The sequence below is a fragment of the Engraulis encrasicolus genome, chromosome 7 (genome assembly GCF_034702125.1).
Source record: "Engraulis encrasicolus isolate BLACKSEA-1 chromosome 7, IST_EnEncr_1.0, whole genome shotgun sequence".
NCBI classification, from domain to species: domain Eukaryota; kingdom Metazoa; phylum Chordata; class Actinopteri; order Clupeiformes; family Engraulidae; genus Engraulis; species Engraulis encrasicolus.
In genome coordinates, this window is record NC_085863.1 from 9076114 (window position 1) to 9087897 (window position 11784).

At 46.2% G+C, this 11784-nt stretch overlaps 1 protein-coding gene across 1 annotated transcript in view; it reads right to left on the reverse strand.

The window, feature by feature from the left end:
• cnih2 (cornichon family AMPA receptor auxiliary protein 2) overlaps window positions 1–428 on the reverse strand; it is a 10334-nt gene extending 9906 nt beyond the window's left edge. Inside the window, exon 1 of the mRNA XM_063202821.1 lies at window positions 348–428. Within this exon, the coding sequence (XP_063058891.1) occupies window positions 348–428 (81 nt within the window). The remainder of the gene's footprint in view (window positions 1–347) is intronic.
• Window positions 429–11784: the final 11356 nt, after the last annotated feature.

Below are 11784 nucleotides of genomic sequence, written 5' to 3' on the forward strand. Positions count from 1 at the left end.
TATGTGTGTGTTTGTGTGTGTGTGTGTGTGTGTGCGTGCGCGTGCGCAATCGTGCGTGCGTGCATGTGTGTGTGTGTGTGTGTGTATATCTGTGTCTGAAATATAGTACATAGTTGTACCTACACTGAAGAAATTGATTTGCATGTCTCACATTCACCTGAGGAAGACCAGACTGCATGGTCGAAACGTTGTGTTAATAAACTGGGAGCAGCAACAGTGTGCGGACCTTCCTTCTTTTCATGTTTAGTCGTGTTGAAGTCCGGCAACTGTTTAATCTGGATGTGCGCGCCCTCCAAAACACTACCATGTCTGAAACTGAAACTCCAGGTGCATGACATGCCGCTTACCTGCCAAATCACGAAGAAGATGAGCGCGGCGCACAGCACGAGCGTGAGCATGTAGCAGAAGGCCGCGAAGGTGAAGGCCATCGCCGTGCCCGCCAGCCTGGCGGTGGGGTCGGGTCGAGAGAGAGAGGGGGGCGACGCGCCCCGACTCTCCCTCTCTCCTGCTCCACCGACGGAGGGTGGGGTGGGGTAAACGTGGAGGAGTGGGGGGGGGGATCCCCCTCACTCACACACAACGACACTCACCCACAGCACCGGAGCACCTCCAGCAAGGAGGCGCCTCGCCTTCTCTCGTCCACTGTTACGCTTTTTTTCTTTCTCTCTTCCAACCTCGGTTTGTGTCCTTTTTAAAAAAAAAAAATTGTATTAGTCCGTTACGTCGCTCCTGCTTCCTGGGTCTCTCCCAGATGCCGTGTGTAGATGGATGTTGTTCAGGCGTTCAGAAGGACTTCAGCGTGCCCACAGTGGGGGGGACTCCTCTTGCTTCTTTCACTCGTACTGTTTGAAGTCTACTCGCCCTCCCAAAGCGCTTGTAAGCAGCATGTGTGTGTGTGTGTGTTTCTGTGTGTGTGTGTGTGTGTGTGTGTCTCTCTCTCTCTGTCTCTCCTGTGCGATGTCACAGGATGTGCTCCTCCGTCTCCTCTGTAAGGGCTACATAGCGCGTCTGGGAGCGCTGACAGATGTGCTGTTGCTCCTGCTTTGTGAGAATGTCTCTCTCTTCGTGTCTGAAGCAGCCGTCTCCCCTCCCACCCTCTCTCTCTCTCTCTCTCTCTCTCTCTCCCTCTCTCTATCTCCCTCTCCCTCTCTCTCTCTCTCTCTCTCTCTCTCTCTCTCTCACGGCTCTCTAGACTCGACTGGAGGTCTCTTTTGAATGCCTCTCACCCCTCCCCCTACCCAAAAGCCCCCTGCTCTCCGCCAAATCGATGTTTGCCCCTCTTTCCCTCTCCCTTCCTCCCTCTCTCTCTCTCTCTCTCTCTCTCTCTCTCTCTCTCTCTCTTCCTCTCTCCCTCCCTCCCTCTCTCTCTCTCTCTCTCTCTCTCTCTCTCTCTCTCTCTCTCCCTGTATCCCCCCTGGTGAGATGCTTGACTGGTGCCCTACACAGCCTCTCAGGTGCCAAACTGCATAAACCAAGCCGTATAAATCTTCATTACTGTGTTGGCTTTGTTGGGGTAACAGATGAAATATAGCTTTTTCCACAGTCTGTAAAGTTAAGTCATCTGTCTATGACTGATATCATATGGCTTTCTTGAAATGTTGGCAAAAAAGTGCTGTATATTAAAAGAACAACCTTTTTTGTGCCAAGGCTATGCTTTGTTATGTTAGTCTAATTGTATAGCCTATTTTTTTAAAAAAAACATCAAAGAGATTATGAAGTTTTATCTACGCAGAGAAAATAATACCATGGGAGAGGACCCTGTGTACTATGAAACTGGATCACAGTTCTCTGTAATGACTATAGGGTAAAGTGCAAGCAGTCCTCTCATTAAAACAAGAAAACAGCGTCATAAAATTCTTCTTAATTGTAAATAGCATAAACAATATCAAACACTTTTTTTCAAAAAATATCTTAGACTCCTGACTGTTGATCCAGATACTGTACACGAACGAATACAAATAAATCCTCCCTTCTTAGTGGAAAACAACCTAAACCTACTATAAACAATCACCATTTGTGGATAAATCTTACACTCCTGAGCGCGACACAGTATTATTCCACGAAACCCTACAGGTCCTGACTGTTGCGCGAGCTACGCTCTTAGCAAGGCGCGAGCGGAGATGAAAATGGAGAGCTGTCGATGAGTGTGAGCGACAGCTATAGGTGGCAAGGTGGACGGCCACTCTCCGCTCCGCTAATGTACACTACCTGCTGCTGTTGCTGCTCTCTGGTGGTGGTGGAGGTGGTGGCGGAGCGTGGTGGTAGTGGTGGTGGAGCGTGGCTCTGTCACTGTGTTTTCCCCGCCGCGCTGTCTCGTCTCGTCATCCTATATCCTAGTTGTCAATCTGGGTCGACAAACACCATGTCAGCTTTGGTCTGAGGACGCGCAGGAGGAAGAGGAGGAGGAGGCTGACTTTGTCTAGCTGTGCCACGTCCATCAGAGACGGAGAGCAAGAGACAGAGGGAGAGAGAGAAGGCTCAGTGCTCCTACTCAGTGTTGCTCACCTTGTCTTGTTGTCTCGTCTGCTTGTGTGCCTGTCAACACCTCGGAGCCAGTGTGGATAACATCACAGGAGGGGAGCGAAAGAGGAGCAGAAAGAAGAGAAGAGAAGAGAAGAGAAGAGAAGAGAAGAGAAGAGAAGAGAAGAGAAGAGAAGAGAAGAGAAGAGAGGTAGAGGCTGGAATCCGCTTACAGATGATAAGCCTTGATTGGGTGGTGGAACAGGTTTGCTGGCGTAAGATGAAAAGCAAAACAAACCTGCCGTTCCTGCAAAGTCTCAGAGTTAATTGATTTTCCTTTCCTGTTTTTTTTATAATTTGCTCCCGACCCTCCTCTCTCGCTCGTTCCTCACTTGCACTTTCTCTCTCTCTCAATCTCTCCGCCCTCTTTCTCTAACTCCCTCTCTCTCCCTCCTCTCTCTCTCTCTCTCGCTCTCTCTCTCTCTCTCTCTCTCTCTCTCTCTCTCTCTCTCTCTCTCTCTCTCTTTCTGTGTCTATTTTCTCTGTTAACCGCCTCCTCTCTCTCTCTTGCGTTTGCAGAAAGGGGATGGACACAATTTGCTAGAAGTGGTTACATGTCTCTCTCCTCTTCCTCCTCCCCCCCTCCACTGGTTTTGCCAGTGCCTCAGTGGTGGTTAAGGACTGGTGGCTAAGTGTCTCAAGCAGCTAAGACTGGCTTGTAATCGCCAGCACTCATTCATCTGTTCCCTCTTGTTCTATCTTTCGCTCTCCCTCCCTCCGTCTCAGTCGATGTCTTCCTTCTGTTTGCCATATTCTCTCACTCCCGAGGGAGATGCAAGTGGGGAAGCTCCCAATCTTTTTTTTTCATCTCAGTCAGCCGGCTTCCCTCTCTCTCTCTCTCTCTCTCTCTCTCTCTCTCTCTCTCTCTCTCTCTCTCTCTCTCTCTCTCCTCAATTCCCTTTCTCCTTTTATCATCTGTCTCTTCCTCTCTCTCTCTCTCTCTCTCTCTCTCCTCCTTCTGTATGTTTTCCTTTCCTTTCCTTTCCTTCTCATCACAATATTTTCTCTCCACAAATCCATGACTGTTTTCCCCGTCGTCTACCCAGTAACAGTTCAGCCATCCAGCCAGCTGTGTGGAGTATTAATTCTAGGCAACCCCACAGGCATGCATAATCATCTGGGTTGGACGCTTTGTTCTTCAGGTGGAGCGCAAATATTGCACACTTAATGGACACACTTTACTTTAATGTACACACACACACACACACACACACACACACACACACACACACACACACACACACACACACACACACACACACACACACACACACACACGCGCGCGCGTTCGACCTCATATATCCGTACCACTACATGTATATAACCCCTGGCACCCCTGGGAACGCGGCTCAATACGGCTCCCTTTTGAAATCAATCCCCCAGGTTCCTCTGCTCTTCGCACACTTAATCAGCATCACCAGGGCTTTTATTCTCCGTCTTTCACACACGCGGGCAGGCAGGCAGGCAGGCAGGCAGGCAGGCAGGCAGGCAGGCAGGCAGGCAGGCAGGCACACAGGCAGGCAGGCAGGCAGGCACACATACATTAGCTGTGTGCGCACACGCTACATAAATTTACATGCTGGGAGCGAAATCACAGAGGGGCACAAAAGAAGAAACTCATCAAGGATGATTGTGAAGAGGAAGAGGAGGAAGAAGACGAAGAAGAAGATACTCTTTTATTCACTATTATTATTCACATAATCATTACATGAAATGATGTGAAGTGATGTTACTAATGATGAAATCATCCTAACATTTCAACCCTAAGAATAGTTTGTAGTCACATAATGTGCACCAGTGGAATGCTGTAATAGTCATTGAGAAGAATTTACTACCAGAGTAGCCCACTACACTACAGCATTACACAGGTCCTTTGATAATGTATTACGACTTCGATATGGCCATTCTGGTAAAACCCAATTTATAGCAGGGGCCATGTGAAAGTGAAAGCCCGAAACTCCAACTCCCATTGTCATTGTAACACAGCACTCCACAGCACACAAGTGTTCACTGCACACAACGAAATTGCATTTATGCCCCACCCATGCAAGGGGGCAGCCCCCAATGGCGCCCCAAGGAAGCAGTGCGGTGGGACGGTACCATGCTCGGGGTACCTCAGTCATGGAGGAGGACGGGGGAGAGCACTGGTTAATTAATCCCCCCACCAACCTGGCGGGCTGGGAGTCGAACCGGCAACCTTTGGACTACAAGTCTGATGCAATAACAGCTTACCCATGACTGCCCTTTATGTCTGATTAATGATTATTTGCCCATTTAATTTCAGCACTGTTGTTATCCACATAAGTAGCATCCATCTTCTGATGAAACTCTGATTGCAGTACCGGTTGTGAAGGTATTTATCAAAATGATATCAGCTCCATCTTTTGAGCACAGCTCTGATTGCATTAGGCTACCAGTTGTGGAGATGTTTGATTTGCCTTCATTAACAGTATTAGTTATCCAAATGACACAATATTACCATAAAGGTCATGGGGGGATAAACCATACACTGCTACTGGGCAACCCAGAGGATGCAGGGAGACGGGTATAATTGGGCTCAATTTAGGAGGCCCATATTAAACTCAACAGTGCCTCCCGGTGGAGAGGCAGGAGTGGCTCTTGGATTGAGATAGAGCCTTCAATTGAATCCATATATATACTGTATAGTAAGTATTAACCTTCATGAGATTGAGAGGATTTGGGGCTTAAAGCGGATATGGCCTTGCAGTGTTTGACTTCATGATATGGTCTAATTTGAGAACTGCTTGCTGTGGCAGGATAGCTGTGGGTGAAAAAGCATGGCAAGCAAGAGTATGGGTGCATCCCAATATGTGACCTTGCCTCCTCCACTTGTGCTTGTCTCCTCGTCCCGCCTCCTGGCCCCTCCTCCGTGGAGAAAACAATAAAGTTTCCCAGCTGTCAGCCTCGCCACAACAACTTTTGAGGGACTGTTTTTCATTCACCATCCCAATTGCAAATGAGAAAAAGACTCTACAATTGAGCTTTTGCAAGATATTTAAATATAATGCTGTTGTCAGTGATGTCATCATGACGAGAAGCAAGTGGAGGAGGCAAGTGGAGGAGGCAAGGTCACATATTGGGATGCACCCTATGAGTTAGGGCAGTGGTTTTCAAAGTGGGGGCCAGGGACCCCTGAGGGGCCATGAGGGGGTGCTAGGCCACGGCAGGTTGAAAGGAAAAGTATTGCAACACAAAATGTCCTTATTCATGCCATAGTGAACACCGCTACATTTATTGTTGTGGTCATGGATTTAGGGGTACACTTATCGACTTATAAAAGGGGATGCACAGAAAAAATTGTGAAACAGAAACAGAAAAACTGTGGCACGACTCATGTCAGGGGGGCCTTGGCTGGAATCTACTGGTATATTGGGGGCCTTGTCATGGTAAGGCTTGAGGAGGACCCCTGAGTTGTGGTAAGGTGTACAGACTGTGTGTAACAGTGTACAACATTTAGGTGTGATCATTATCAATATTCTGTTAATAACCTACACATTTTTGTGTTGCCCATTCACAAACAAGTCATTCAACAAACAAGTCATTTTCATTAACCACTATCAATTATTCTTTTTAGCTTTAAATTTAACATAAACTATGTGTATACATGAAGGGAGGTCCACCTTCCAGGTTCATTCTCCATATTCAGGTAGGCTACATAGACAGGATCCTTGTTCCATATTTTTAAAGGTTTTCTTTTTCTTCTGTTTTCTGGGGGCTTTTGGGGCCTTTATGGGATAGGAGAGCATTGGGAGAGGGAACAAAGAAATTCGAGGTTGTTTCGTCCGGAGGCTGTATTACGTGCCTACGTCACAATAGCTATGCGAGTCCTTGTTGCCGACGACGTTTGATTCGTTGCCATGACAACCGTCCATACAGTCCCTAATCTTAACCCTAAAGCTAACCTTAACCCTAAACCTAATCCTAACCCTAACCCTAAACCTTACCTTAACCCTAAGCCTAAACCTAACCCTAACCCTAACCCTAAACGTAACCCTAACCCTAACCCTAAATCGCTTTTTTGAAACTAGTGAGTCCCAGTGCAATGCCCACGGCACGTCCGGACGAAGTACCCTAGTTTTTATGAGTCCCATTGGGAGAAAGTGATGGGGAAGGATCAGGAAATGACCTCGGAGCAGAATCGAACCCGAGTCCCTGGCACGGTACCGTAATGCCCCTAGTTGTTTCTTAGTTTTAGCACAATATGACACAATAGACGCACATGATAGGTATCTTATTTTGACCTCCCAGCCCTGACAAGTTTGACGAAGGAAGCAGAAATGTTAGACACCTTAAAAACCCTGACCTCCTTGCTGAACAGAATATATTTGAGCAGAAGGCAACAACGGCACAGGAGGGCACAGGAAGGCCATCTCCTGGTTTCATTTTGCCAGAATTAAATCAGCCTAATTGGACACGGTTTTCACAGCCCCAAGGCTGATTACATTTAGGCAGTTAGACAGCCTAATATATTCACAACAGGATTAGAGGACCACTTTAAAAATTTAACAAAATACGACTAAAAAAATGCACGGCCTGTCATATCTTTAATCGTGTTGACATTATCATTACAACCATGAAACCGTATTATTGCAACCATGAATGTCACATCACAACTAAGCTTCATTCTTGGGTCATTATGAGACTTAAAGTCAGCAAAGCCTTTAACAAAACCAAATTACTGTCCTCTTAGAGCTCCACTTTGTTGTGCATGCAACTGAGAGTGCACATACTTGCTTTAGGGCGACACGGAGCACGTCGCACTAATACTGGAGGTATCATTTAGGGGGCAGATAGTCAACGCGGCTCTCATTAACCCCTTATGACGCGACTTCATGAATTTGTTGTTACCAGTATGGTAATGACCAAGTCGTGGTGCATTACTAAAGGGCCTGTGTTGTGTCATAGTATTGTAGTGCTATGGTAGTTACATTTCAATGTCTATTACAGCGTGCCACTGGAGGTACGGCGCGCATTAAGGGGCTACCGTTTTCCACCACTGTTTTACTCTACCGCAAACTCAACATGGAGGTTCAGGAGATCACCCCTCACGGTTTTGTCAATATTGGACCATACGCACGCATCTGCATTCATTATGAGGTATCATCAGTTCCCAAACTTATTTCCTTGCGCACCCCCTTGTACATTTCAATGTGTTTCGTGCACCTCCTAAGTGAATGTTTTGGTGTGCTGATGACCACTTAAGTATGGCTTCACTGCACAAATCATTGCAAATTATGCAGAAACATTTGGGGTATCCTCATTTCCAATACACCTGATGTTTCTTCCAGCATACAATTAACCATACAATGAAAAAACGAAAAATATTCATTAATACTGTATAAAAACACACATATCTGCCATTGCCCAATTCAGCTCGTGCACCCCCGTGTAGCAGGCCACGCACCCCCAGGGGTGCACGCACCACAGTTTGGGAAACCCTGATTTAGGGGTCAGATAGTCAACGGGGCTCTCATTAACGTGTTCCACCACTGTTTTACTCTACCGCAAACTCAACATGGAGGTTCAGGAGATCACCCCTCACGGTTTTGTCAATATTGGACCATACGCACGCGTCTGCATTCATTATGTCTCGTCAAGGTAGTGCCGGTGGGAATAGACAGCACACTAGGAGTGCGTTACAATATGCGACCTTGCCTCCTCCACTTGTGCTTGTCTCCTCGTCCCGCCTCCTGGCCCCTCCTCCGTGGAGAAAACGATAAAGTTTCCCAGCTGTCAGCCTAGCCACAACAACTTTTGAGGGACTGTTTTTCATTCACCATCCCAATTGCAAATGAGAAAAAGACTCTACAATTGAGCTTTTGCAAGATATTGAAGTATAATGCTGTTGTCAGTGATGTCATCATGACATATTACTTCCTGGTACGAGGAGACAAGCACAAGTGGAGGAGGTAAGGTTGCATATTGTAACGCACTCTAAGGCAGTCACACCACACAGGGGCGCCGCCCCCTTGGGCCTACATGGGGCACCTAAGTAACGCCCTCTACTTCCTGGTTCATGGGGCAGAGAGAGGCACCCGGGGGAGACTTTCCTCAAACTGACCGTCTCTGTGAGTGCGTCTTGATATGTGACCTTGCCTCCTCCACTTGCCTCCTCCACTTGCTTCTCGTCATGATGACATCACTGACAACAGCATTATATTTCAATATCCTGCAAAAGCTCAATTGTAGAGTCTTTTTCTCATTTGTCAGTCCATGTCACAGTCCATCAAAAGTTGTGGCTTGGCTGACAGCTGGGAAACTTTATCGTTTTCTCCACGGAGGAGGCGCCAAGAGGTGGGACGAGGAGACAAGCGCAAGTGGAGGAGGCAAGGTTGCATATTAAGACGCACTCCGGGAGACCTGTCGCCTGAGCTCACCCAGCGGCCTGAAGGTAGGCTGTTTTCCCGACGCTCCATACCAACACTAGCTCCGCACGTGCCTACTGACATGTTTTTGCACACCTAGCATTAGGATTTAGGCAAGGGGTCTAACATCCTAACAGCCGGGTGCTCTACCATGTGCAAAATTGACATAACGTTCATATGGCAACGTGAAAAAAGTACATGAAGAGTTCAGATGCAAAACCCCCTAAGTGCCTTTTCAGAAAATAATCTTAATTCATTTTTATTTAATACAAAGCTATCAAAATTGAATATATTTTTTATTTTATTAATGTACTATAACTATTTATATGTATTATCAAGTACATGAATGTAAACCAATCCAACAACGGGGTTCTCTATAAATATAGAAGTACAGGTCTTCAGAAATGGAGTTAGGGGTTTTTCATCTGAACTCTTCACATGTGCACACGTATCCTGCAGCAAGCATGTCCCCAGCCTTACATGAAAATGTATAGTCTGGACCTGCACCACAGACAGCTGTGGAGCCAATGGTTGGCACTTAAACTGGTACGTGACCGTGCTAAGCTCATCCCAATGACTCACAATGATACAGACTCAAAACCAGACATAGCAGCAGCGTTATTCAAGGACAGAGCGAGGCCATATTCATGAACCAGCTACAATTTATTCAATATTTATACAATATTATGACACTGACCTGCCAGTCAAAATATATATCTGCTTGTGGGATTGGTATAGTTTATCAGGAAATGGTGGTTGTCAGGAGAATTCTGGCCATAAAGGAGTTTGCAAAAAAGTAATACTTTTCTGACACGCTCGTTGCGACTCTCAGGCCACCGGGCAAATGGCCGGTATGCAACATGGTCTGTCCAGCAGCGGCCATCTTATTATACACAGGAAACAGGGCCAGATTCAGCCATTACATGAAGGTCAAAAAGCATCACCAGAGGACCACGGGAGGACACATTTCCCCCCCCCCCCCCAAAAAAACGTCTTATTTTAAGAGCTGGCAGGGACCAATTAGGCCATCTGTACTGTGGAGAAGAGGGATGGAGACACTTGCTCTTCCTTCCTCTCAGCTGGATGCAGAGGTGTGAAAACGCCAGACGCTCATCCCTCCTACCGACACGACCTTGTCATAGGGCCCTCCAGTGCAGTGTTTCCGTACCAGGGGTCTGCATACCGAAAGTGGTACACCACCAGCACACTGCTGGGGCTATGTGGACGGGAAATGATCAAGTCAAAGCAAACTTTATTATCCCAGCACAGGAATTCAAGTGTTCAAGGTGCGTATGTAGAGACAAGACAGGCAGACAGATACATAAATTACATAGCAAATGTGTGGAGCATAGTCACATTAAGATAGACAAAGAGCTATGCATGAGTAAGGTGGTACCGCAAGACCAAAAAGGTTGGGAAACACTGCTCTATAGTGCACACAGAGGACGCACAAACTGAGCAGATGTAATCTGAGCTGATGTAATCTGTTTATTTATTTATTTATTTTTTGGGGTGAAAGTATTGCACTTTTGATGTATTGAAAATTCAGCAATGCCAGAGGGGTTTGTGTGCAAATTGAATACGGAGCTTAAAGCGTTGTGAAATTGATAACATCTAGGGGTGACTGGGGCCCGTTAAAAGGTTGGGACGCAGTGAGGTCCTGACAGGCTATTGGATATTGTGTATATAAGTGTCCTGCGGGGGAATTTGAATAATTCATCGAGAAGCTTGATGCATAAATGCATAACTGTGGGTGCACATTGTGTCACGTCGAAATTATTTGTTTAAAGGGACACTGTGTGAGATTTTTAGTTGTTTATTTCCAGAATTCATGCTGCCCATTCACTAATGTTACCTTTTTCATGAATACTTACCACCAGCATCAAATTCCAAGTATTCATTATGACTGGAAAAATTGCACTTTTCACACATGAAAAGGGGGATCTTCTCCATGGTCCGCCATTTTGAATTTCCAAAAATAGCCATTTTTGGCTGCAAAAATGACTGTACTTGGACCGTACTAGAAAATATATGTGTATTACTTAGTAAACTTTCATGTAAAGATCAAATTTGGTAATAGGCAGCCCAGTTTCAATGAGCAGCATAGTTGCAGTACCTTTTTTGACCATTTCCTGCACAGTGTCCCTTTAATGGCGCATAAACGCTACTTTCCTGCAACCTCAAATATCCGGCAGAGACAGAGTAGATAGATTCAATTTCCATGCCTATCACCTCCAGGGCCGTGGACAGCTTTGGCTGGGCCCAGGACAAAGTCATCTGAAAGGGCCCCTCAGCCCAATAGATATTATGTAATGAGGGCCTAATTCTGGGCCACCTCTCTCCCTGGGCCCGGGACAACTGTTCCACTTCGTCCCCCCATGCCGACACCCCTGATCACCTCCCCCTCTCCAAGCTACTATAATAGCAGAAATGACAAACTTATTTATTCAACACCTAAACCAATTGAGGGATTGGCCTATAGTCAGGGAGGGAATAAAAACATACACATTAAAGGAGACACCTGGGCCAGGTATGTTTGACCACATCTGATTTTGTTATGCTTTAATACATCTTCTCTGACATCCTCAAAAGGGTAAACTTTTTTTTAATATTCTCAAAAAATTGAATCAATGCACCACGACCCTGTCTGGCTTTTGAGCTTATCTGGCCACCTGACAGGGATATTGAATGTTAAAAGGATCCTAATGAAAACAGTCTGCTCTTAATGGGACACTGACATTTTATTTGGTATATTCAAAGGTCTGTTTGACCGCTGATATGACCATCCGGGATTATTGTGCCGAGACGGAAGGAAAAAAGTCTTGACAGCGTATGCTTAGAGTAATAAGATTGTTATTCATGCCCCCTCTCCTCTTCT